Source organism: Strigops habroptila, chromosome 12, assembly GCF_004027225.2.
Source record: "Strigops habroptila isolate Jane chromosome 12, bStrHab1.2.pri, whole genome shotgun sequence".
In the NCBI taxonomy this organism is placed as follows: Eukaryota; Metazoa; Chordata; class Aves; order Psittaciformes; family Psittacidae; genus Strigops; species Strigops habroptila.
Window position 1 is genome coordinate 12,946,888 of NC_044288.2, and position 25,435 is coordinate 12,972,322.

The 25,435-nt window shown below is 47.4% G+C and overlaps 1 protein-coding gene across 1 annotated transcript; it reads left to right on the forward strand.

The window, feature by feature from the left end:
- Window positions 1–5,804: 5,804 nt before the first annotated feature.
- HMGXB3 (HMG-box containing 3) lies at window positions 5,805–25,356 on the forward strand. The gene is made up of 20 exons (XM_030504319.1): window positions 5,805–6,051; window positions 6,713–6,863; window positions 7,274–7,448; window positions 7,888–8,451; window positions 9,084–9,182; window positions 10,682–10,813; window positions 12,787–13,199; window positions 13,551–13,726; window positions 14,011–14,108; window positions 14,667–14,765; window positions 15,304–15,453; window positions 16,677–16,978; window positions 18,411–18,538; window positions 19,083–19,214; window positions 19,478–19,662; window positions 20,267–20,486; window positions 21,508–21,641; window positions 22,042–22,158; window positions 22,586–22,795; window positions 23,347–25,356. The coding sequence occupies exons 1-20, from the start codon at window positions 5,943–5,945 to the stop codon at window positions 23,815–23,817; spliced, it is 4,065 nt and encodes a 1,354-aa protein (XP_030360179.1). The 5' UTR covers window positions 5,805–5,942; the 3' UTR covers window positions 23,818–25,356.
- The last annotated feature ends 79 nt before the right edge of the window (window positions 25,357–25,435 follow it).

Below are 25,435 nucleotides of genomic sequence, written 5' to 3' on the forward strand. Positions count from 1 at the left end.
ATCTTTCCTCATGGCCGCCTTTCGTCTCCCCTCATGATCTTCCCTCATGGCCGCCCCTCCTCTCCCACCATGATCTTTCCTCATGGCCACGCCTCCTCTCCTCTCACGACCTTCCCTCATGGCCGCCCCTCCTCTCCTCTCATGATTGTCCGTCATGGCCACCCTTCACCGCTCACGGCCACCCCTCATGATCTTCTCTCATGGCTGCCTTTCGTCTCCCCTCATGATTTTCTCTCATGGCCGCTCCTCTTCTCCCCTCACCCCTCACGGCCGCCCCTCCTCTCCCCTACAATCTTCCCTCATGGCCGTCCCTCCTCTCCCCTTATGATCTTCCCTCATGGCCGCCCCTCCTCTCCCCTTATGATCTTCCCTCATGGCCGCCCCTCCTCTCCCCTCACAATCTTCCCTCATGGCCTCCCTTCACCTCTCACGGCCACCCCTCATGATCTTCTCTCATGGCTGCCTTTCGTCTCCCCTCATGATTTTCTCTCATGGCCACTCCTCTTCTCCCCTCACAATCTTCCCTCACCCCTCATGGCTGCCCCTCATCTTCCCTCATGATCTCCCCTCATGGCCACCCCTGCCCTCCTCTCACGATCTCCCCTCACCCCTCATGGCTGCCCCTCCTCTCCCTTCACGACCTTCCCTCCCCTCCTCTCCCATCACGATGTTCCCTCATGGCCGCCCTTCACCCCTCACAGCCACCCCTCATGATCTTCTCTCATGGCTGCCTTTCGTCTCCCCTCATGATTTTCTCTCATGGCTGCTCCTCTTCTCCCCTCACCCCTCACGGCCACCCCTCCTCTCCCCTACAATCTTCCCTCATGGCCGCCCCTCCTCTCCCCTCATGATCTTCCCTCATGGCTGCCCCTCCTCTCCCCTCACGATCTTCCCTCCCCTCCTCTCCCATCACGATGTTCCCTCATGGCCGCCCTTCACCCCTCACAGCCACCCCTCATGATCTTCTCTTATGGCTAGCTTTCGTCTCCCCTTATGATTTTCTCTCATGGCCACTCCTCTTCTTCCCTCACAATCTCCCCTCACCCCTCATGGCCGCCCCTCCTCTCCCCTCATGATTGCCCGTCATGGCCGCCCTTCACCCCTCACGGCCACCCCTCATGATCTTCACTTATGGCTGCCCCTCCTCTCCTCTCATGATCTTCCCTCACGGCCGCCCCTCCTCTCCCCTCACGACTGCCCGTCCTCTGGCTGCCCTTCACCCCTCACGGCCACCCCTCATGATCTTCGTTTATGGCTGCCTTTTGTCTCAACTCATGATTTTCCCTCATGGCCGCCCCTCCTCTCCCCTCACGATCTTCCCTCATGACCGCCCTTCACCCCTCACGGCCACCCCTCATGATCTTCTCTCATGGCTGCCTATTGTCTCCCCTCATGATTTTCTCTCATGGCCACTCCTCTTCTCCCCTCGCGATCTCCCCTCACCCCTCATGGCCACCCCTCCTCTCCCGTCACGATTGTCCGTCATGGCCACCCTTCACCCCTCACGGCCACCCCTCATGATCTTCATTTATGGCTGCCTTTCGTCTCCCCTCATGATTTTCCCTCATGGCCACTCCTCCTCTGCCCTCATCATCTTCCCTCATGGCCGCCCCTCCTCTCCCCTCACGATCTTCCCTCACGACCGCCCTTCACCCCTCACAGCCACCCCTCATGATCTTCTCTCATGGCTGCCTTTCGTCTCCCCTCATGATTTTCTCTCATGGCCACTCCTCTTCTCCCCTTGCGATCTCCCCTCACCCCTCATGGCCGCCCCTCCTCTCCCCTCATGATTTCCCCTCATGGCCACCCCTGCCTTCCTCTCATGATCTCCCCTCACCCCTCATGGCTGCCCCTCCTCTCCCCTCATGATTTCCCCTCATGGCCACCCCTGCCCTCCTCTCACGATCTCCCCTCACCCCTCATGGCTGCCCCTCCTCTCCCCTACGACCTTCCCTCATGGCTGCCCCTCCTCTCCCCTCATGATCTTTCCTCATGGCCGCCCCTCCTCTCCCCTCACGATCTTCCCTCATGGCCGCCCTTCACCCCTCACGGCCACCCCTCATGATCTTCTCTCATGGCTGCCTTTTGTCTCCTCTCATGATTTTCTCTCATGGCTGCTCCTCTTCTCCCCTCACGATCTTCCCTCACCCCTTATGGACGCCCCTCCTCTCCCCTCATGATCTTTCCTCATGGCTGCCCCTCCTCTCCCCTCATGATATCCCCTCATGGCCACCCCTGCCCTCCCCTCACGATCTTCCCTCACCCCTCATGGCCACCCCTCCTCTCCCCCCATGATCTCCCCTCATGGCTGCCTCTCCTCTTCCCTCATGATTTCCCTTCATGGCCACCCCTCCTCTCCCCTCACGATTTCCCTTCATGGCCACCCCTGCCCTCCCCTCATGATCTTCCCTCATGGCCGCCCCTCCTCTCCCCTCATGATCTTCCCTCATGGCCACCCCTCTCTCTCTCTCTCCTCGTCCCGCCGACTGAGGTACTGGCTGTGATCAACTGGCCACAGAGCTGAAGGTATTTCTCCTGTTGAGCTTTGCACGGCTATGCTTCAATTGCACTTTCCAAATCTGAATGAAATGAGAATTTTCAATTTCAAAAGCTATCTCCTTTTCTTTATTGGCAATAAAGAAGAAATGGGAATGCTCGCCTCGCCTGTTCTGTGCTGTTCATTATTTTACACCAATGTATTCTCTCCTCCTTCATAAACCCTCTACAGACAGCCTTTTTAACTTTGCCTCTTCTCCTAGCTTTCATTATTTTCATCACCTGACATATCAGAATCACAGACTGGTTTGGGTTGAAGGGACCTTAAAGCTCATCCAGTTCCAGCCCCCTGTCACGGGGGGGCTTCCACTAGAGCAGGTTGCTCCAAGCCCTTGTGTCCAACCTGGCCTTGAACACTGCCAGGGATGGGGCAGCCACAGCTTCTCTGGGCACCCTGTGCCAGCGCCTCAGCACCCTCACAGGGAAGAATTTTTTCCCCAAGTACTAACTGTGGCTATAGCAGCCTTGCAGGGAAATTGAAATCTTTATGATCCTGGAGGATTAAATGAGAGGTTGGTACTGTAAATCTATCGGTTTGATGCCTTTTTTTTTTTTTTTTTTTTTTTTGGATAAAACAAGAAGTTACCTTTTGCTACCTAAATCAAGTATATCACTTTTGGTCCCTTTTCTTGCTTGGTAATTTTATGCCGTGCCTGTTCAATACAGACACACTGAAGAGCCGAAGTTTTGTTGTTTTGTAACCGCCTCCCCAGAAACCTTTGTATATAATTAGAAACACTGAAAATGTTAACATTTCATCAGAAATACAACAACTCCCTTTTTGCTTTTTCACTGGTGCCATTTTAAAAATAGTAACATCTTTACTGCAACATTTTGGAGGGAAAAGGGGCTCCTTTACCCTTCCACAGACAGACAGACGCTCCTTCCCTGTCTCCAGCCCTCCAACGGCTGCTCCATCATGCTGCTGCAGTTACTATCAGCACAAAGACCACGGGCGGCAGGGTGAGATGGGAGCTGTAGCAGATGTGTGCAGAGCCACGGAGGAACTAGTTCAGTGTGGCTGTACTCTCAAGGGAAAGCGTAACCCTGTGGTCACCAGTGTAGTGTCCTAAGAGTTTAAAATGACTTAGGACTAATGAAAACTGTTCCTGGTGACTGTAGCTGGTCTGAGTGCTCCTGAATTTCCCTGCACACCCCCCTCACCACGGATGAGGCTCAGCATAGGTCTCATGGGGGTTTTAAGCCCTCCACCTCCACCGTGAAGATCACCCCCCAAAGCTCCTGGCAGTGTTTCCCTCCTCGTTTCCATGCTGTCTCAACCTCATACAGCTTTTGTTTCAAGGGCTGGTGTCACGAAAGCCTCTTGGAAGCTGGTGCTGTTTGAGGGGCTGACACAGAGATTGCACTCAGAAAAGACGCCTCAGCCGCACATTACAGCCTGACAACATTGTGTTGATTGAATAGAAGAGATTCAGCCTTGGAAAGCTTTGCAGATGAGGGAGCTGGAAATGGATGAAACTAATAATAATCTGCTACGATTTCTCATCTATTTAAGCAGACTCTGAAGTTGACTCTTCAATAGTAAAGGCTGGTACCTGCTGCAGTTCAGTGTGCCTGGCTGCCTTCTGAACTCCCTCAAAGCGGCCCTTGTACTTTATCAGGGAAATGAAGAGGGAGATCCCTGTGTAATCTCCATTGTTACCTTTCATTTCTTTAGGTAATGATGCATAAAGTGTCCAGGGGGGAGAGTGCCATCCCCCTCCTGACACAGAAGGTACTCTTTTGTAATGCCCCTCAGGCTTACAATAGATACCACTACATAGCAGCTTCCCCTGACCTTCAAAATAATCATTATAGCAGAATTAATTTAGATGGTGTTAATGTCATGGTGTTTTCTGAGATAAAGCCGTATGTCCGTGGAAGAGTCAAGATGCCAAATTTAGGAGTTTGAGTTCCTAAAGCCATCTATAGCACGCATGGCAGGAGAAACTCCTCAATGAACAACAGTGGAAGCGGAAACACAGCTGCTGTCCTTCAAGTTTTTTTCTCTTAAATTATCTTTTCCATTTTTCATGAGTCCTGTAAAAACAATAAGTTTTGTGGTTTTTTTGTTGGGTTTTTTTTTTTTTTTTTATTTGGCTAGGTAATAATTCCAACAGACTTCTAGTATATCAACCTGAATAAAAGTATGAAGCTTCGGAAAAGCACAGCGGTTGTGTGAAGCCATGCAGTTTGCCACCAATTAGTGCACATAAACACTAGCAGAGCACATAAACGGCTGCAGAACTTTGGGAGAATAACTAACTGGTTGCAGATTTCATACTGGCTGTCGTATCGCTGCTTTGTGGCATTTATTAATGGCTTACTACACAAAAGGAGCCCTTATTGTGCTCCTCTGAGATCCAAGACGACACGAGATAGATGTGGTTTACATTTCTCTAAAGTTAGAAGTCATGATGTGAAACACAGAAATAGGCATGAATAGATAGAAGAGACAATGTGTAATTTGAAAAACATGTTAAAGCAAGGACTGTGCAACATCCCGCTTTCCAAAAGGTGTTTCCCTGGGGAACAAAACACTAATTTTTAGTGTTCATGAAAACAGAGAAAACAATTACTCTGTTGTGTTTGGAAACTCTTATTCCCCAAAACTCAGAGAGAAACGTTGATTAAGAAATGCTGGGAGCCAACGACCCCAAGAACACTTGCAGCGGCTGCCATTTCCTGGCAGGAGGATCTCTGTTGGCTCTCATGCCGCGGTGGTGGCATGGCACTGAATGTACACCCAGCTGGCTGTGGAGCCACCACCTCCTCAGGCAAGTGGCACTGAGCTTTCTCAGATCCGAATCTCATGCTACCGCTTCACCCGCCTCATGAGCAGGAACGGGAAGCGGGGCTGACTGCGTTGCCCAAGGCGCAGAGCTTCACCTCTTCCCTCATGAGGGGAAGGGCTAGCACTGCTCTGCGACCACCAGGGACACACGCTGTGGTAACTCAGACCAGACGCCTGGCCAGCACCACAGAAGACCGCAAGCACACGGCTCTGCGCCTGCAGGGAGCACTCCGAGCACCCTGAGCCCTGCGCTAACTGCGCTCTAACAGTGACCTGCTCCGCGCCGCCATGACGAGAACTGGCGAGAACAAGTGGCGCGCCCGCGCGCGCCACCTCCTTTGCCCCGCCCCTTCCCCGCCGCGAGCTGCTTCCCGCCACAACGCGAGGGGACGCTCCCCGGCGTGGCCCCGCCCTCCTCCAGCCGTCACGCCGCCACCCGGATGTTGCCGCCAGCACTTCCGGCGGTGGCGAGCGGCGGCCGAGGGGACGGTGCCGGTGCTGTCCCCGCCACCAGCGGCCCGGGCCCGGCCTGCAGCCGGCGCAGCATGCCGGTGCGGGCCGCCCCGCACAGCCCGGCCGAGCGCTCCCCTCCATGCGGCTGGCCCGTAGCTCCGGCGCTGCCTCCCCCGCGCCGCTGCGCCCCGGCTGGGATGTGACCACAGCTCGCTGCCTGGCCGACCGCGCGTCCCCGGTGCTGCCCGGTGAGTGGCTGAGGCGCCGGGGCCTTTCCTCGAGGGGTACCTGGGAGAAAGGTTCCCCAGTGCTCCGCGGGCGGTGGGGGGGAGACGGGACCGCGGTTTAATGGGCTTGCCCGGGATTAGTGGCTGCGTGGGGCCGAGGTCGGGTCAGGCGTGGGCTGCGCCTGAGCCCGGGTAGCGTTGTCCTTTACCTCCTGAGGCTTCTCGTGTCCTCTCTGCCTCCCAGTGCCCCGGGGGCTGGGGCCGTCACCGTGTTAAGTGAGGAGCCCTGGAGATCTGGCGGGTTGTGAGGCTTGTGGGCTTATTCAGCCTCTGGCCTCGCTTTTGGGAGCATGGCCGTGATTACCTTGTAGGTGGACACCTGCTTCCTGGGCGTAAGGCTCCTTCTGGGTTGCCAAACTTAGCTGTGAGGTTCTTGGGGAATTGCAGCTTTGGAGTGCAGGTGCAGTGTGCCTGCACTGAACTGATAGCGTTGAGGTCATAGTAATAAAAGTGTTTTCTTCTAAAAATTGATAATAGCTGACACATAGTTACCTTGGTTAATAACAGCCAAACTCACAGGCCATTGGTGCTGTCGGTTTACAAAGGTGATCAAGTGTGGTCTTTGTTGGGAGAAATGTGGTATAACTTAGCAAGTGCTTAACGTAAAATATGTGATTTTTAGCAATGGAGGCTCCATATGATGGCACTGAAGTAACTGTGGTAATGGAGGAAATAGAGGGCACTTACACTTATGCATCATCACCAGTGCCATCTAAGAAGAAAAAGAAATACAAAAGTACTGGTGATCATGGAGAAAAAGCCAAAAAACCCAGGTAAGTTCCTTGTGTCTTCACTGAGCTCCTGTGTAGAGTGTAGGGGTAGTTTCTGATGAGGATGAACTTTGCAGTACGCTTGGAACCCTTCATAGTGTAAAACATCCTGTAGAAAACATTAGTTTGACATTTTGGGCTCGTTCTGACATTCTTGTCTTTAGAGGTGCTACCATTGCTCGATGTAAAGTTTGTGTACCCCAGAGTAACTTACCTTAGGCTCTTTCTCCCTTCTTCAGAGGTTCTCCCCAGAATCTTAGTTTTCATTTGGTTAAAAACCACATTTACAAGTATAATTGAATGTAACATACTTGTCATTTGACCTTGAGACGAATATAAAACTCATAGATTTCTTTTTTCAGAGGAATTTATGTAGAATGACCTTACCATTGTGGTGTCTGATTGCATTTCAGATCTGCTTACCTCCTCTACTATTATGATATTTACTTGAAAGTACAGCAAGAGCTCCCCCACCTCCCTCAATCTGAAATCAACAAAAAGATCAGTGAGAGCTGGAGGTTGCTCAGTGTGGCTGAAAAAAGCTATTACTTGGAGAAAGCCAAGTTAGAGAAAGAAGGATTGGACCCGGTAAGTCTTCTTCCTGGCAGCAATTTGCCACATAAAAAGAGGCTCACAAAGTGCTGTGCATTGGAGGATCATTTAACTGCAGATTCCAGTTTGTATTTCTGTTTAGGACAGCCTGTAAAGAAGCAACGTGTGAGGCCTCTGTGTCTTGCTTTTGCTTTCTGTTCAGTCAAGGGATAATGTTTTGAAATTCATGACAGATCTGTCTAATACCTGCTGATGGGGATGGTTATTTTTGTATTGTGTCATCAGGGTGATTGGTGGTGAAGTGGCTGATCAAACCAGGGCTGAGGGGGATTCTGCAGGCTCTGTCATGGGGGAAACTCTCAGCAAACTGCTTCAGGAAACCATTTAAACTTTAGGCTCTAAAATAACAGGATTGAGACCTGAATCTCTTCCCTTTCTCATATTTATTTATTCTGTACTCTGGTTTTGCCAACAGAATTCCAAGGTGTCCACTCGAGCTGCAGTAGTTCCAGACATTCCAGGTTTCCGTAAGATTCTTCCTCGCTCAGATTATATCATTATTCCCAAAACCACTCTTCATGAAGAGAGGAGCAGGCAGTCTGTGGAACTGTGTGTCACACAGGGTCAGGCAGCGTCCGAAGGCTTAAGGGCTTCCACGAACATCTCCGGTGTCCCCCGTGACGCTGTGCAGAACATCCTTTCCGTGGACTCGAGCCACGTGGGCATTTCGGAGCAGTGCATCGCCATCGAAGGGCTGGCAGAAGACGCTGCTTCCTTCAGCCAGCCAGATGCTGTGGAAGAAGCAGTTGCATCAGAAGTTCTCTCTCATTATGTTGGGCCTGTGACAGAGAAAGTGGCTGGAGATATCCTCTTGGATGAGGCTGCTTTGGAAATAGAAGGGCAACCGTATCAGACAGCTCGGGTGGTTATTGAGGAGACTCTAGTTAGCAGCTCCACAGACATGTCCAACGGGAGCATCGCTGTGGCCCGTCCTCAGGTGTCAGATGGTGTGTCTGTGGTGACTGTGGTGACTGGGAGGGTAAGTTTTAATAGTGACGCTCAAAAGTCCTGCCAGACTCTCACCTGACATGCTCCAAGTGCTGCTTAACGCATTTTACTTACAAATTCTGGTAGCTGCAAGAGGCTTAAGCTCAGGGGTGAAGGAAACAGCAACTTTTGTAACTCAGCGATTACAGAGTCTCTGCTTGGAGGTTGGCTCTGCCATGTGCTGATATAATTTCTGTCTTAAGATGACTGCTCCAGGTTTTTTAATCGTTTCTTAGAAAAATACTTGGGAGGGGTTCTGCAGTTGAACTACAAGATTTTAGGGAGGAAAAAATGTTACCTCTGTGCTCCTGATAGCTGGTTTTTTTGGTTGCAAAGAGGTAAAAGGGAGTAATTTTAAGTTGAGGTTTTAGGGATAGGTTATAGAAAACCTTATTCTTTGAAGAATTTGATCTGCTGATTTCAATTTCAATCTGTGAAGAGTTTAGTAATTTCCAGAGTGGACTTGCTAAGGCCATTGGTTTTGAAATGATCACTCTTGTTTCCTGCTTTCTGTTCTCATCAGTCCTTAAGACATATGTTCAATGGTAGTGTTCATGAGAGGGTGGTCACAGATCTCTGTGTCTCTTGTTTTCTGCATTCATTTTCTCTTTGATTTCATTTTAGGATACTGAAGAGAGCAGCTCCTCCACACCTGCTACACAGTTCATTATGTTACCTTTGCCAGCCCATTCTGTGGTGGAGAACCCAGCGTCAATTAAATTGGTAAGAGATTCAGAGTCTTGTGTGGTATTTTAAGACATGGACATGTTACTATAGGTTTGTCTTGTTAGAGTAGGAAGGGTTTGATCATGATCCAGTTTGGAGCCATTGTGTCAGTTGATATATATCTTGTACCTGGTTCTATGCATTGTGTGTGCTAGTGGGGCTCTCTGAACTTCTAGAGCATCTTATAGGGGCCTCTTTCTCCTGCCTTCTTCCTCAAGGAGTTCCTGGAAACAGTAGATAATGCTATCACAACACATCTGGCCAACAGCACTTTGTGTTGCCCTTTCCAGGGTCTGTGTAGCCACTGGGATACGTATTTGTCTTCATAAGATGGCAGTGTCCATCCCTCTAAGGGCAAGAATCTACTCTTTTGACAGGAAAGCATGAACTCCCCAGTCTCGTGGATGGCTGTTGCTTTGACAGGAGAGGAACAGTCACTTAAGGCTTTGAGAACCCATGTAAAATATTTCTTGGCCTGTTGTATTAGGAAGAATACCATTATTTCTCTAATCTAACCACTGCAGCCACCTGTGTTTCTGTAATCATTGTAGGAATTCATTGTACAGTCAGCACTGAGCTTCTTGGGTTGTGTAAGCTGGCCTCAAATCCTGGTTTCCAGGCCCTCTATACTTCCAGCTGGTGGAACACTGCAGATATTTATAGTGGCGCACAGCGTCATATCTTCCAGGTGTCTTGGGGAGACTAGAAATACCTCAGGTGTTTGTTCCTGAGAAGTACTCAGCTTAAATTGTCTTGTTTCTTTGGCAGCAGCACTTGCATTTCTCAAGAAACCCCATACCTAGTTAGGGACCCATGGCACAGCAGCTGCCTCGGGAGCGTTGGGTGCGCAATATCAATATCATCACAACTCAATGTGTTGATGCAGTTGTCCTGGCAAAGATGACAGTTCTGCTTTAGTTGTGTTTATAAATAGTGCCTGGTGGTGCTGCTGGTGTTACATTAGTTCCCAGCAAGTTACACTAAAGCAGCAATGAGGTGCTTGACCACTGCATCCCACAATAAATCACCAATGAAAACTGCCTCTACATCATGAGTGCTTGTCTTCATGTCTTGTTGCCCCATCGACATGAGACTATTAATCACACCTTGCCTTGCTGTGGCCTGCTGTCCGAATCACTTTTTTACTCTCTTACTATGATTTACTCATAAGAGAACTGTTACATCACTGTAAATGCAAGGTTAGCATCTCCTTATAGTAAGTTATATGCATTGCTCATCTCTGCTCTGCAATTTGAACTTCATTCTGGTAATAGTGAAGACTTGTATAGACTGAGCATTTACACTCAGAGTAGTTGTGGTGCTGACTCACTCTGATCCAGCTGTGTGGTGGTTTATCAGTGAAAGGAATAATAGTGGAGTGCTGGTGATTTGCTGAATAACACTTTGTAAAGTGCTTGTGAGGAAAAAGGGAGCAATGAGCTCAGCTTTGTGGGTTTTCAGCTCTGTAGAGAAATTCTTGACAACTCTCGTTTCAGACAACCACCTATACTCGCAGGGGACATGGAAACTGCACCAATCCTGGCTGTTCCTTCACTTATGTCACCAGGCATAAGCCACCAAAATGCCCAATATGTGGGAACTTCCTGGGAGGGAAATGGATCCCAAAGGTAAATTTGCCTTTCCTTCTCTGGTTTTAGATGAAAAGTGCTGTTTTTGTGAATGTCTGATATTTCTAGACGTGTAGATCTAGCACAGGAAGTCAGATATGCCAGAATCCCTGCCCTTGTCTTCCATAGTTCCTGTGGCTGGAAGGCATTGCTTGTTCTTCCTGCTGCAGCCCTAGCTAAGCTCAGGAACTTGGTTAAGCCGTTTATTTTCTTGTCGTTTATCTGTGTTTGAAGTTCTTCTACAAATTGAGGTTTTCTGTGGTCTTTCAACACTTTTCCAACAGAAGGGAGGAATAGTTCTCAACTACGGTGGGTATATGATCCTTTGGGAGCTAGCTATTAAAGCTGATCTAGTGGTAGCTGAAATGCCTTTGGGTATTGTTGACTCATGGCCACGTGTCTGATCATTCGTGATGTTCTGACCTTTGGCTGGAAGGAAATTACCAGGTGTTGGTGGAGTTGTGAAGTTGGAGTGGAAAAGTCTTCCTCCACAGGATACCTACTCTGCCCAAGTTGTTGGCATCTCTACTAGCTGTGTACAGCAAAAACCACTTGCTCCTGAAACTTTGGCAATGTCATGGTAATTGGTCAGCTCTGAATAGATGTGTGTTCATTAAATCTCTGTCTGAAACAAAGCTACTCAAGCACAACTTAAAGCATAGTCAGTGTGACATTTTGCATTGCCATTCAGTGGCTTTATGTGGATTCGTTCTGAAGCTGCTTTGTTTTGTTTCCAGATCCATTGAACATTTAGGGGCAAGAGGTTTTGTAGCAGCTTACAAACTCTGTAGTGTCTGCTCTGCTGGCTGGACTTCCTGCGTGGTAGGGTACAAATAGCAATGATGGTGTCTTAGCTTGTGTTCTGTAAACCTGCTGAAGGAGATGACTAACTGCAAAAACATGTTTCTAGCAGAATATGGCATGCCTGCTCTTGTTAAATCCTGCATTGATTAGAGCTGAAAGCTTTTAGAGGAGTTTTCCTGCTTTCAGTTTCATTCTGCTCTTCTGGGAACACATTCACATGAACAGTTCAACTTTTTTTTTTTTATGGTATCATGCCTGGGAAAAACAGGCACCAGCAGATTTTTTAACTGGTGATAACATCAGTGGAACTGAAACTACATATGTACATACCATCCTGTTCCTTGGAAAGGAAAGGGCGTAGGTTACGAGATGTCAAGGCCAGGCTGGACGGAGCTTTGAGTAACCTGGTCTAGTGGAAGGTGTTGGAACTAGATGATCTTTAAGGTCCCCTCCAAACAAACCATTCTAAGATTGATTCTATGTCTGTTTTTAGAAACCTGGATTATCCTTCTGCATATGAACTCTGTAGAGAGCTTAGAATTAGTGTGTTTATTGTGCCAGAAGCTCTTGGTTCCATTTCTGATGTCTTTTTGCATAGCAATTCAGCATTCCATCAAACCTTTGTTGACCCCAACACATGATTTCTGTAGCCTTAGTCTTGAAGGTAACATTTTTCTTAAAGCCAGAAAACCTTCCGAAGTAATTCTGTTTCCTGACTTGCTCAAATGTATGCGTTTCTGAATGCACATATCCGAAAGACAGGAGTTCTCTATCTAACTCTCTCTGTGAAAGGACAGACAGCATCAGAGAGCTGAAGCTATGAAAGGGGAGCGTAGGAGGTGGGCCCTTGTTACAGAGGGTGGTGGGTGAGTTTGTGATGTTGGTGCTAATGGTGGTATTTGAGGGAGTTTAAGAAAGACTGATTCTTCACAGTAAACAGTGTCTAAAAATAATACATGGAGGGCCAGAAGGCTAGATAAAATGTTAACAGGGACTTTGCTGTCGTAGGAGATGATGTTTTCTGCTCTCGTACAACTTGCTGTTTAAACACTTAGGATTCTGCTGGTTTGATCCAGCATTAAACAGGCCATGGCAAACCTGGCATATGTGAAGGGAACTTATCTGCTAAAGCTGACAGCTCTGAAATATAACTATCTCTTTGTTTCCAGGAAAAGCAACCAAAAAGCAAATCTGAGCCAAATTCGAGCACCTCTCTTAAAACTCCAGCAGCTAAAAGAGGTCAACAGTCAGTATTCACAGAGCCAGCAGCTGTGAGTGAGAGCACCTCCAAGTCTGCCCTGGAAAGCTCTGAAGCTGTGAGCCAGCTGCTGAATGCTGTGCCTGTTGGAGGGCAAATGCAGGAGATGGAGTGGGAGGAAGTGATTGTCTCTGAGGCTCATGTTCTTGCAAACAATGTGCTTGCTGAAGACAGACAGGGTGCTGCTGGAGTGGTACTGAGTCAAGAGAGTCAACGGCAAGGAGAGTCTTCCACAGAGCAGGCAGAGAAAGATAGTGTAGGGATTGGGATGCCATCATCTTCTGAGGTGCCGAGTCCAAATGCCTCTGCAAAAAAGCCAGTGGGGTGAGTTGATTTTCCATATGTTATGGGAGTGTGTGATGTCTTTTGTGTGCTGATGGGACTAACCTAAGAAACTGAAAACTGTTGGCAGTGCTTCCTGTAAGACCTGTTCTGTTTGCTGTCTAGTTTGTGCTGGTTCAGAATTGTTCCTTTGTGATTTCGTTTATCAGGGCTAATGTTTTTTAAGTGACAATTAAACTGCGGTCACAGGGCAGCTGTATCCTTGGTGCTGCTTCTCCTTTCGCAATAGCTGTGACTATTGTGCTAACAAAGCACAGCTCAGGAAAGAGAAGAAAAATGAGGCTGAGGGGGAATCGATGGAATTTTTTACCAGTTGTAGCTCTTGTCTTTCAGAATTGATGCTCCAGCTCCTACACACAAAGGACAAGAAGTAAAGAGTAAACCAAGACCCAAGCCCTCCTTGCTGGCTGCAGCAAGACCCATGCGAGCCATTCTGCCTGCACCAGCCAGTGTGGGGAGAGAAGCCAGCACTGAGCAGCCGAGCAGCAGACAGGCCTTTGGGAATGCCGGTAAGAGCAGTACTCTCTGGAATGCTCTGGGGGTGGTTGTCTGTCTTCACCACATTGAAGTGCTCTCTCTCACATAATAAGATATGTCTGGAGGGAGATAGTGACCTATGCTAGAGAAAAACACTCTCTCTGAGTGTGCAGTAAATGGGCCATGAAACATCTGCTTGGGTCAATCCAAGTTCAGAGGAAAAAATCTCACTATGATGGCATTTAGCTGAGATGTCAGAATGAAACAGGTCCTGTTTTCTCATATCTAACCTGCTGCATCCCTTTTCTCTTTCAAGACAAGCATTCCCCTGTGAGAACATCAGGCTTGAAGCCCAGTACACTGAAACAATTGGGCCAGTCAATTCTGCAGCCACCAAGCGCCGAGGAGCGAAAGGTACCTATAGTTTATTCTTCAAATGCGTATTATTTTCCTGTTTGTTTCTGTGTGTTTTGTTGTTTTTCTTTTCCCAGATGATATGACCTGAGTGATGAGAAATAGAATATAAAAATGTAGCAGCCTTATCATAAGATCTGTGATTGACAGCTTTTATGGTACAGCTCAGAAGCAGCATGAATGTGAGATGGCAGAGTGTAGGAGCTGAACTGAGAGATGCTGTTGGACACTCCTTCTGTTGGCTGCATTGAGAAACTCCCAGTTTCTTCCAGAAGATGTTTTGAGGATCTGCTAGTGCTTTGATAATCTGATGTGCAATTCTCAGTATCGAGTCTTTCACCTGTGAAATATGACAGAGTATGCCAAGATGCTGGAATACTTCAGTGTGAATTGTAACGTCTTAGTATGGAAAACAATGTGTTGTAGTGCTGTGATATTTAATGAACATTAATTGATTTCTTGCAAGGGGAATAATGCTAACAGGTATCGCTTACAGGATAGATGTGTTCAGTAGTAGGTATTTCATGGGTGTTTGTTTTTTCTGCTTTCAATCTCTAGCTCCACAGTGCTTTGACCAGCAGGGCATCTCAGGTTAAAGTAGTGGAGGTCAAACCAGACGTATTCCCTTCCTACAAGTACAGCTGCACTGTAACTTTGGTGAGCATTTTCAGATGGTCTGACTTGTGCTGCAGGGAGTGTCATCTCTGGGATGAGACTGTTCTGTGACTTTACTGACTTGCAGAAATGTATTTAACGTGAGACAATCTGTACTTCGTGTGTCATCTGTTGACCTAATCCAGGCTGACTGCATGTTGTTAAATCTTGTTAAGTACTAGATTTTCCTTCATGTCCGAGTGTAATCCCCACCGTTCCTTGAGTTCAGCAGGGAGGATCAGTGGTTTCTGAATGAATTTAATGTGTGAGTGTTTGTGGTCTCTGGAACTGGCCCCAAAACGTTTGAATGCCAGTTAAAAGTATTCTGTACAAAGCGACAGGGCCTGTTTGACTTTTAAATGAGGCACTGTAAAGTGGGGGAAAAGCATGATATTCAAGCAGACTTTTCTAGAACCTTGTTGGCATAGAATCACAAAAATATTTCAGTTGGAAAGGACTTTTAAGGTCACCAAATCCAACTGTTCGAAGTCTAAGGCGTCTAAAAGTCAAGCTCAGTAAATACCTTTTTTGTGTCATTCAGGATTTGGGATTGGCAACCTCACGCGGCAGAGGGAAATGCAAGAACCCCTCTTGTAGTTACGTGTATACCAACAGGCACAAGCCACGCATCTGTCCAAGCTGTGGATACAATCTTGCCAAAGACAGAGCTGAGAAAACAGCAAAATCCCTGGTAAGGTTCAGAATCATTTGTATTATCAAATGGCTGTCTTGGGGTGGGCAGGGACGTACCTTAGTTTGCTGGTGCCAATGGGAACATGTTATTGTTTCTTCATGATGGTAAGCTTTTCTAACAATAATGTCCCATTGAAAACACTTGTGATGTTACTGTCCAGCTCCTGCAGTAGTGGTGTTTCAGGCTGAGAATGAGCCTGAGGACACTCAGTTCTACCACTGGATGTCTCCATAGCTTAAAAATGCTTTTAGTGTGTCTGTACACGCTGGGGAAATCACCCTTGAAGTCACATTTGTTGTGTCAGCTTTGCTGAACTTCAGACTTCATCAAGAAACTCCCAAGTGTGCTCTGTTTGTGACCAGTTTGTGGCTAACGTCAGTTAAGTTAGTACCTCTCCTATTAGAGCTTCCTATTTTTAAGGGTTTGTTGTACAATTTTACTTCCAGCCTGAATTTATTTCTGGGCATAGTATTTGTTTCCTGTTGTAGAAAGGTGTTTTTCAGCTGTCTGCTGTTCTACATGGATGTAAATCATAAATTCTGGGGTTGGTTGGTTTGGGGGTTTTTTGCATTTGAAGTTTCAGAGGTTGGCTTTTCTCATACAGAATTGCTTAAAAAAAAGAAGAGGAAAAAGAGGAGGTGTCCTGTTCTGTGCTGAAATGCCCACTCAGCACATAGATGGGCTACATTTTAGTCTCTGTGATAATATGACTCTCCCACTTGTCTTTGTTTTGAAGAACATAACTGTGGAATGTTTTGGAAGAGAACAAACTGAAATGGCCTGTGTGAAACTCACAATGTAAGCAGCTGTGTCAGGAACAGCAGTGCCCTTAGCTCAGCTTGCACTTTGAGAGGCATGTGCCTCGTTTCTTCCTCATTTAGTTTGTTTTCTTATTTTCTGCTTCTGGATGTGTTTAACGTTCCTGTCTCACAGTTGTCCTCACCCTCTTGATCCTCAATGCAAATGCTCCAGTTTAATGGCAGGTCTGATGGTCTGGCAGTATTACAGGAGTTGCTGAAAGGCTGAGCTTGGTAATAAAGTATTTTTGGTGAAGTAATTTAAGCTTGAAACTACAGACTGGAGCCAGTGATGGAGCAGAAGTCAAGTCTGCGGGGTACAAAGATTACTGTGTTTCTCCTGCCTTTTTTGACTTCTTTGGGCTTCGTAATATTTCATCCCCATGCTCGCCTAGTTGAATGTGTGTTTCACTTGCTTTTTAGGAGGTGAGTCCAGGTCAGTCTGATGTGCTGAACACCAGTGAACCCCTAACCCCCTCCCAGAGAGAGATCCAGCGTCAGTCCACGCTGCAGTTGCTGCGCAAGGTAATGCAGATCCCAGAGAACGAATCGGAGCTGGCCGAGGTCTTCACGCTCATCCAGGAACTCAACAGCTCACGGCTCATCCTGTCCAACGTGAGTGAGGAGACAGTCACCATAGAGCAGACCTCCTGGTCAAACTACTATGAGTCTCCATCTGCGCAGTGCCTCCTCTGTAACAGCCCATTGTTCAAAGGGGGACAGAAGTAAGATTCTGTTTTAGACTTGTGACTCTTTCAACCTTGTGCTGATACTCTGTGTTACAAGCATGCCTGAAATAGTATTTGCTTTAGCCTCTGGTACTGAAGCTAGTGTAAGTGACACTAAGCTAGATGCGTATGGAAAGGGTTTAGCTGGTTAGGGATAAACTGTTTCTCCCGTGCAGTGTAGTTTGTCATAGTTGCCATTTCTGTAGAACGGGAGAGCTTGATCAAAGAGTGACTGCTAAGTCTAGATGTATTTATGTTTCTCTTGAAAGAGAGTCTTTTCATTAGTCATCCCTTTTTTGTTTTCCACTCTGATGTTTTGAGGCTGACAGAGGCGAACTTGTGGGATGTGCATTATGTGATTTCCCTCTTCTCTCTCTTCCTGATTTGAATATTTCCTGTGTGGATCTTTTTGCTTATGTTGTTTTCGTTTTTTTCATGGCTTAGCGTGGGCTTGAGTGAATCCTTTTTTGAACAGATACCCAAATTGAAACCTGAAATACTTTCAGAAACTACCAGCATGTAGGCTAGATTACCTTAACTAGGTTTCTCTGAAAACCTGTAGGATATCTGCCTACTGAGTTTGCCAAACATCCTTTTGTTGTCAAAAGCATGAGCTGAAATGTTTCCCACAGCAAAATGTTGGGTAGTTTACTGTTGTGTTTCTTTCTTCAATGAAAACGATTTTCCTGATATCAGTTGTGTGTTTTCCCTTTGGTCAGGTTAGTACTAACTGAGGTTTTTTTCTAGTAGAGGTACTTTTTATACTGAGTAATTTTTGCAGAACAGTGCTATCCTGCCCCTCGTCCCTCCCCTTGTGACTTACTAACCTGTGCTTTGTAAATCCTTGCTTCCATGCTGGGCTGCTTTGCTGTGCTACGCCTGTGGGGCTCCCACATGTGGCTGTGTAGCCTCTAATTAAACCCCTGCCAGTGGGAGGGAGCTGGCTTTCACTTTGATTCCTGGTTTCTCAGCTGTATTTCTGGCATTAGGGCACAACTGGCATTTTTCTGTCTGAAGTTCTTCCTCAGCAGCTGTACTGCAGAGGAGCAGCCTTTCTGAATCTCTGTGTAGGGACAGGCTGCCAGGGGGAATGTGTTACTAGCCACCATTTGTTGTACCACAGCAATAGGGTTCACTTCTTCTAGGGCAGCTGAGGCTGTAGATTTTCTCCAGCTCTCCAATACTATGTACCTGATGTATGGAGCTGGAGAGATGCTGTAGTGCTGTTAAAAGCATGTGAGCAGTGACCTGACTCTGCCAGGGGAATCATTTTAAGATGTAATTATTTCTTTTTCTGGTGTGAAATGATGTGAACTGGCTTAGACTGGCACACTAATGAACTCATCTCCTCTAGAACATCTGAAGTTACTGCAGGACTGGACTGAAAACCCTGTTAGCTTGACTCTGAGTTGCCTTTTGTCTATTACAGTTCCCTTGCTGGTCCTCAGGAGTGCTGGCTGCTGACAGCTAATAGATTACAGGTGGTTACAGCTCAGGTCAAAGTGTGCTTGAACCTGCAGTGTCTGGCTCTCCACAGCTTCACTGATATTTACACAGGTAGGAAAAATGTCAGCATACCAATTGATAGAAAAGCATTTTCCCTTTCCCAGTGTATTAAACTTGAATTAATTTTGACTTGCACTGTTCTTCTGCAAGTAAATCTGTATTTCTGAGGGAAAGCATGTATGAATGCTTTGATGAGGAGGACTGTGCCTTGCTTCACCGGCGTAGGTCTCCTCTGTGTGAATGGTAAATGTTGTGTTCTGCAAGGCAACCCTGAGATGAGTGAAAGACATCTTTGCAGGGAGCTGTTTCTCAGTGTTGACTAGTGAGGCTCGAGTGGCAGTCAGTGTGGGCCTCCTGCAATGCAGCGTGGAGCTGAGGAGATGGATTGGCTGCTGTGCCTTGTAGCTTTTTAAATTTAAAAGCAAGTCTGTGAAATGAGCTAATCTGCAGAGAGAACAGTCCCAGAAGCACCATCCACGCAATGCCGTTATCCTCTGAACCCTACTTGTATGTTGTATGTCAGTAAGGAATATATTTCTTTGTGAGGAAGATCTGGAACGCTACAGTCAGTAAGTGTCTTGTGTTTTAACTGCAGGCCTTTTCAATGTGGGTAACAAGTTGTTAGTGAGCTTGGATCTTCTGTTTGCAATCCGAAACCACATTAAACTTGGAGAGGATCCCAGAGTGGCTGTTGGCAATATCATTGACTCTGTTCAGGAGCAAACTGGTGGGTTTTCCTTCTTGGTTTTTTTTTTTACTGTAACAAACCAAACTGACCTGCTGATGATTGTTAGGTTACAAAAAGGCAAATTCTGGCGTGTTATGTTTTCGTTAAATCACTTCCTAAACACAGCAATATTTCAGCAACCAGTTGTTTGTAACAACTCTCTGGAGAACAGTTTTGTTTTTAATTCTGCATAGGAGAGTTCTAGCACCTCTCCACTGCCTTTAGGAAGTGAAAACTCTAATAGTGGCATGTTCTCTTTTCAGAAAAAAGCCTGAGCCCTGATGAGCAGGTTCAGCTCCAGGAACTGCTGTGCAATGGCTACTGGGCCTTTGAATGCCTGACAGTCCGGGATTACAATGATATGATTTGTGGAATCTGTGGCATAACCCCCAAGGTGGAAATAGCCCAGAGGAATGTGGAAAATGTCCTGGCACTGAAAAACATAGAGGTGGGCTTCTCACAACCTTCAGATCCTGTTTGTGTTCAAAGCAGATCGTGATGATTTTTGCTGACTCTGGTCTTCGTAATGCACGATAATTACATGAGACATTTGTGAGCAGTTTTTTGCTGATGCCTGGCAAGAGGATGTGGCCGGAGTGGTGGTGCCTGCACTTCCTCTTAGAGGCGTTGATGTATGGTTTGAGGAAAACAAGATCCTCTGTCTCTGGACCACAGCTTTTGTCCAGTAGCCTCTGACAATGGGGACCTTGGATGAAAGTTGCTGAACTCGGCCTTCTTCCTTTGACATGAAACCATTCCATTTTTATTCCAACAGCAGTTACCTTGAGGTGTTGTCTTCTCTAATGGGGAAAAAAGCCCCACTTGTCCTATGCAGCATGTCTGGCTTTTATGTCAAGTAAATGGTTTTGACTGTTCCCCAAGGAAAAGTGATGGTGGGGAGCTCTAGGAGCCTGAAGTCATCATGTTGTGTTTGGCCTGAGCACCTTCCTGGGGAGTCCTTATGCCTTGAGTGAGGCTGACACAAAACTGTGAGATGAGCAAAGGTTATTTGTATTTGGTATATTGACCAGTCTTTTTCTTGCTCTTTCTAGTTTACTTGGCCAGAATTCTTGCCATCAAGTGAAGTGAATGTAGAAGACTTCTGGTCCACGATGGAGACAGAGGTGATTGAGCAGGTGGCTTTTCCTTCTAGCATCCCCATCACGAAGTTTGATGCTTCTATTGTTGCTCCTTTCTTCCCTCCACTGATGAGAGGAGCGGTGGTGATCAATACTGAGAAGGACAAGATCCTGGATGCACAGCCAGTGCCAGGTAACTGCTGAGGTTGTGCTTATTAAGGGAGTGCCTTATGTGGTGGCGACTCTTGGTGATGTTTGAAGTTGAGAATTAATGATTGCATGACTTTAAAGGTTATGTCCACTGAGAGAAGGCAAGAATACTGGTGTTAAGTTCAGCTGTTCTCAGGATACTTGGCAGCTTGAGCTTGGGCCTGCCCACTGAAGCTTGAATGCAGTCTGAGACTGCACCCCAAATACAGTGCGATTGCAGCGGGATGCATGCACAACTTGAATGCCAGTCAGTGTTTGTTTCCTGTTAGACTGGCACTGAGACTGTGAAAGCTGCAGGCAGTGCTTGGTATCTCAATAGCACGATTTCAGTAAAGAGTGAGTAAGTTTTTACAGAACTTCAAAAGAAGTCTAGGAGTGCTAGTCCTGATCAGTGTTGTCAATATTCAGTATATACAGGGCATTGACTGCATGTAACAGGAAACCATGAGATGAATAAGCTCAGATGTATGAGAGCTAAATTTAGTTAGCACCCAGTTCCGTTAACAGTTTAGGCATTAGGTAGAAGGAAAACTGGCTTTGCAAGCTTATCAAGTGTATGAGTTGGCTCTGCAGACAGGGCTGCAGCTGTTTTAGAGCTGCAGAAGAGCTACATGGGCTTTCATGGAAGTGGAGCTCCAGAGGAAGAACCAGGGAGATGTGAAGGGTGAGCATGGAGCTGCTCGGTCTGAGGGCTGCAGTCACATTTCTCTGCACTCTTCAGTCGCTTGTTTATCCTCATGTCAGTCCAGTAGTAATTTAAAGATTACAAATGGCAGGATAGACAAGTGCTCCTGGAATCTGCAGCTCTGCTGGGCTCAGTCTGGTGACCTCATTAGCAAAGGGTTCGAGAGAAGTGTGGGCTGTGACATGCTTTGAGCTATTCCTGGGTTTCTCTTGCTGGCAGTTGGTTGTGCAGTCTCTGCTTCTGTAGTCTTCGGAATACATTATTTGGGTGACTTTCCTTCCTGAGAATGAATGCTGAGACTTGTTTCCTGCCTTTGCAGGTAATGGGAGTGCCTTGGTGAGGCTCCTTCAGGAAGAAATCTTCAGGCTTGAGCTGATAAACTCTTACAGTGAGGAAGAGCTGCAAAGCTTTCTGACACAGTGCAGCATCCCCTGGGAGGCTTCAGATACAAAGGTAATGGCTTGTTTGCCCACACACTCCGCAGGAGTGGAGCTGTTCTTCTCTCTTTCCCTCATTCACACTTGCCATCCTAGTTAATTAACTTCTCATCCGACTGCACTGAGGGCAGGGGTGCGTTAGAAGTGAGTGCTGACAGATTATAGGATAATTTACACATGGTGAAATAAATTGAACCTTTGTGGGCTAGAAGAAAAGAAGCCTGTAATTACATTGTCACAGGCTCAGCATCATGCAATTGCTTGTCATCCTCACGGCGCTGAGTGTGGGGCTAGGAAGTTATTGGATGAAGTGCACATCAGGATTTGGGAGACCTTGCCTGCAGGCTTCTACCTCTCTGGAGGAGTCCATTAATTTTGAGCACATAAAGACTTTCTCTGGGGCCTGTCTTTTCTAGGACCAGCTCTGCTACTCCCTCCTGGCTCTCTATGAGTTTGTACAGAACGGGACAAGCATCACACAAGCTTCTGCTCATCACACAGGAGGGAAAATCTACAAAGTGTGTCCACATCAGGTAAGGAAGGCTGGAGTTGCAATGTTTTTTCTTACCTGGCTATATTCACTATTATGTGACTTACCAGTGAGGAACTCCCTCATTAAATAGAAGCAATGGAGTGGGTGCCTCTGAGCCTCGGGAATGAAACACACTGCCTTGGGGCTCAGAGTATGACCAGTCCTGGAGGGGATTTCAAGATCAACTAGTGATCTGAAACCTGGTTTTGATGTTGCTCCTGAGGCGGAGCTGAAAATTATCTCTTCATGAACAAATAAAGTGATTGTGTATGAGGAGGAAACAGAATATCCTTAGAGAAAGTAACTGGTTAGTTACTGTATTGTCTGGAATACCTGAAAGGAAGCTTGCTATTTTAAGACTGTATTTTTTTCCCCCTGTAAGTTTTCAGTTTTATTGTGCTGTTTGGTGTTAATCCTTTTCTTTCCAGGTTGTGTGTGGCTCCAAGTACATAGTAAGAGGAGAAAATGCCCGGGATCACGTGGACTTGTTGGTTTCCTCACGTCACTGGCCTCCAGTGTATGTTGTTGATAGAGCCTCTTCAGTAGCACTGTGTGCAGATGTCTGCTGTCCTGGCCTGACTTCCCAGATGTGGGGGAAGAACCAGGGCTGCTTCTCTGACCCCATGGATCCTCCAACGGTTAGTTGTGTCCACTTTGCCCTCTGCTATGCCAGTCCCATATAGAAAAGTTTCAAGTGAGATTTAAGTAATTTTAAGAAAGTATCTGTACCCTGTGCTGTGCCTCAAGATAATTTGACCTGATCAATGTCTCCTGCCTTGCAGCTTTGCCAGCTCACAGCTTCTGAGCACAGCAGAAAGTGTTATCTGTTGCTTGGGGTGTTACATCAGGTTCATGCTTCTTCATAGGAAGAGCAGTTCAAATCCTGAAATTGGAGCATGTCACTTACTTTGACACAACAACTCACTTCTCTCAAACTACTGCTGTTACTTGAGAAATGGGAGAGAGAGAGGGTTGCTAGTGCCTTGGGATTATCTCTGAGGGCGTATGAGTGAGAGGGGTGCATTCAGGACCACCCTTATGGTGTTTAGTGGAAGCCTGAATCAGTTAGCCCTCTCTGCCCTGCTTCATAGTGCTGGTTGGAGTTCCACCATGTGCTAGTTTTGTCTTGTTCTTCTCAACTGTGGGAAGTTGCTTCTTGTTCTACCTGATGCGTGTCCCTCTCTTGCAGTACGTGTCCTGCCCTGAACTGCTGGACCAGCACTACAGCGTGGACATGACTGTGGCTGAGCACTCCGTGCAGCACCCAATCACCAAGTCAGCAGCACGCCGAATTGTTCACATGGGTTCGGAGCAGAACAGCCCCCGAGACCCAACGGCTCAGCACCACTGCATGTCCCTGTGCCGCGAGCTGGAGCCGTACAGCGCCATCATCACTGCTATCAACGACAGCAAAACCAGCAACGTCCGCCAAAGGCCCATCACCTTTGAGAACGCCACACACTATTACCTCTACAACCGCCTCATGGACTTCCTCACCAGCAGGGAAATTGTCAATCGGCAGATCCAGGAGATCGTGCAGAGCTGCCAGCCCGGGGAGGTGGTGATTCGTGATGCTCTCTACCGGCTCGGGGTGGCCCAGATTAAAACAGAAACAGAAGAGGATGAGGAGGGGAAGCAGGAGGGTGATAGAGGTTGCTGAGTAACAAACCAGCTTGCTGGTGTCTGTCTCTGGTCGTATGGATGGGTGGGCTGCGCCAGCTTCTGCAAGCTGTCTGGCTTGAGTGTACTTTTACAGGTTGGAGACGTGATGCCGGTGGCTTTGACTGCTGTTAATGACCAAAGAGCTGTGTGCTTCCATAGTGTCATGATAGCTGCTGCGAGCATGGGTTTGTCACCCCCCTTGGCAAAGGCTGCAGCTGCCTCCCAAGGTGTGTGATGGACCCACTGTGCAAAACATCACCCTCCCTGCGGTGGGCGAGTGGAGAGGGCAGAGGCCTTCCTGGGAGCAGGGAGTATCAAGCACACAGGGGTTTTGATTCTGAATCTTGCTTGCTGACTTCTTTGTGCATATCGGTAGCAGGGCTGGGGGTGTGGGAGCAGGCAGGAGTGGCAGATGGCAGAGATTTCCTCTAAAACGTTCTGAATAGATTAATTTAGGACACTGACTCCTGCTTGGAAATCTTGCAGAGGTCTTGTATGCATTGGCTGCACACAGGAGTTTTTAGTTGAGGAGGAGCCACGCAGCTTTAACTGGCTGTGTCTGGGCAGCACTCCTGGGTCCAGGGTTGTGAGTGCTTCAGCTGCAGAAAGTTGCTAGAATTGTTTGTCCCTTCTATAAGCACTAATAATGTAGAAGCTGAAACGTACATACAGTCAGGGGAGAGTGTTCTGTGTGTTAAAGTAAGAATTAACTGGGTGAGCCCCAGGGGAGCCAAGCTCGTTGCTGGGCAGTATGAGTGTGGTGTAAGGTGGTGGCTCTGGAAAGGAGGACACTCAATTTCTGTGCTGTTGTCCTGGATGCTTTTTTCTTCAGCAGTTTCATTCTGTTCAAGGACTTGTCTTTCTGTTGTCCTGCCCTAGAACAGAGTCACAAAGCCTGGCTGTGGAGCCAGGGAGGAAGGATGAATCCAGTGTAAGCAGGGTACTGTCTTCCACCCTCCGGGGAAGCACTAGCAGAGCTGCATCTGCACGGGCAGTCTCAGTGCTCTATTAGGTGTCACGTTGGTCCTGCCCATGTCCACACAGTGCTGTGGGGGTTAGAGCAGCCTCCTGCTGCCCAGGTTGCTTTATCAGCTTCTTGAGAGGAGTCAGGCTGAGCCCTCTGCCCCTGCAGCAGGGCTGGAGAACACCTTGGGCTGCAGCTGTAAAGTTACATGCGTTGTCTGCTGCCAGCTCCCTTTTGCTGTTGCTGGTGATGAAGGTGGGTGGATGCTTGCTGTGACCCACACAGGAGAGAAGTGGGCTGCTAGACTGCTTAAGTTGCCATCCAGGGAGTTTGTTTTGCCTGAGTGAGCAGTGGGGAAGATTCAGAGGCTTGTGGTGTGGTTGAAAACTCCCTTCTGTGAAGGGGAACCTATTGAGTACCGTACTGTTAAAGTAAATGTATTAAGTCTGAGCAAATGCAGTATATGGCTTGGGGGTTTTCTGTTAAGAACATTAACTTATTATAAGAGACATTAGTGACTTTTTTCAGTCAGTGATAAAATTTAATAAATTATCTCCAATTTTTGGGGTGAAACTGTGGCTGAGTGACTGGTTTTTGTGTACAAGACCTGGAGGACTGCAGGGGGAAGGGGCACAAACACTGTGTGTACGTA

Excerpts from the sequence above, each read along its gene's own strand:
- HMGXB3 (XM_030504319.1), top strand. The coding sequence starts at position 5,943 with ATGCGGCTGGCCCGTAGCTCCGGCGCTGCCTCCCCCGCGCCGCTGCGC. Across the intron at positions 16,979-18,410 it reads TTGTTCAAAGGGGGACAGAA|TTCCCTTGCTGGTCCTCAGG; the intron begins GTAAGATTCTGT and ends TGTCTATTACAG. Across the intron at positions 21,642-22,041 it reads GGGAGGCTTCAGATACAAAG|GACCAGCTCTGCTACTCCCT; the intron begins GTAATGGCTTGT and ends TGTCTTTTCTAG.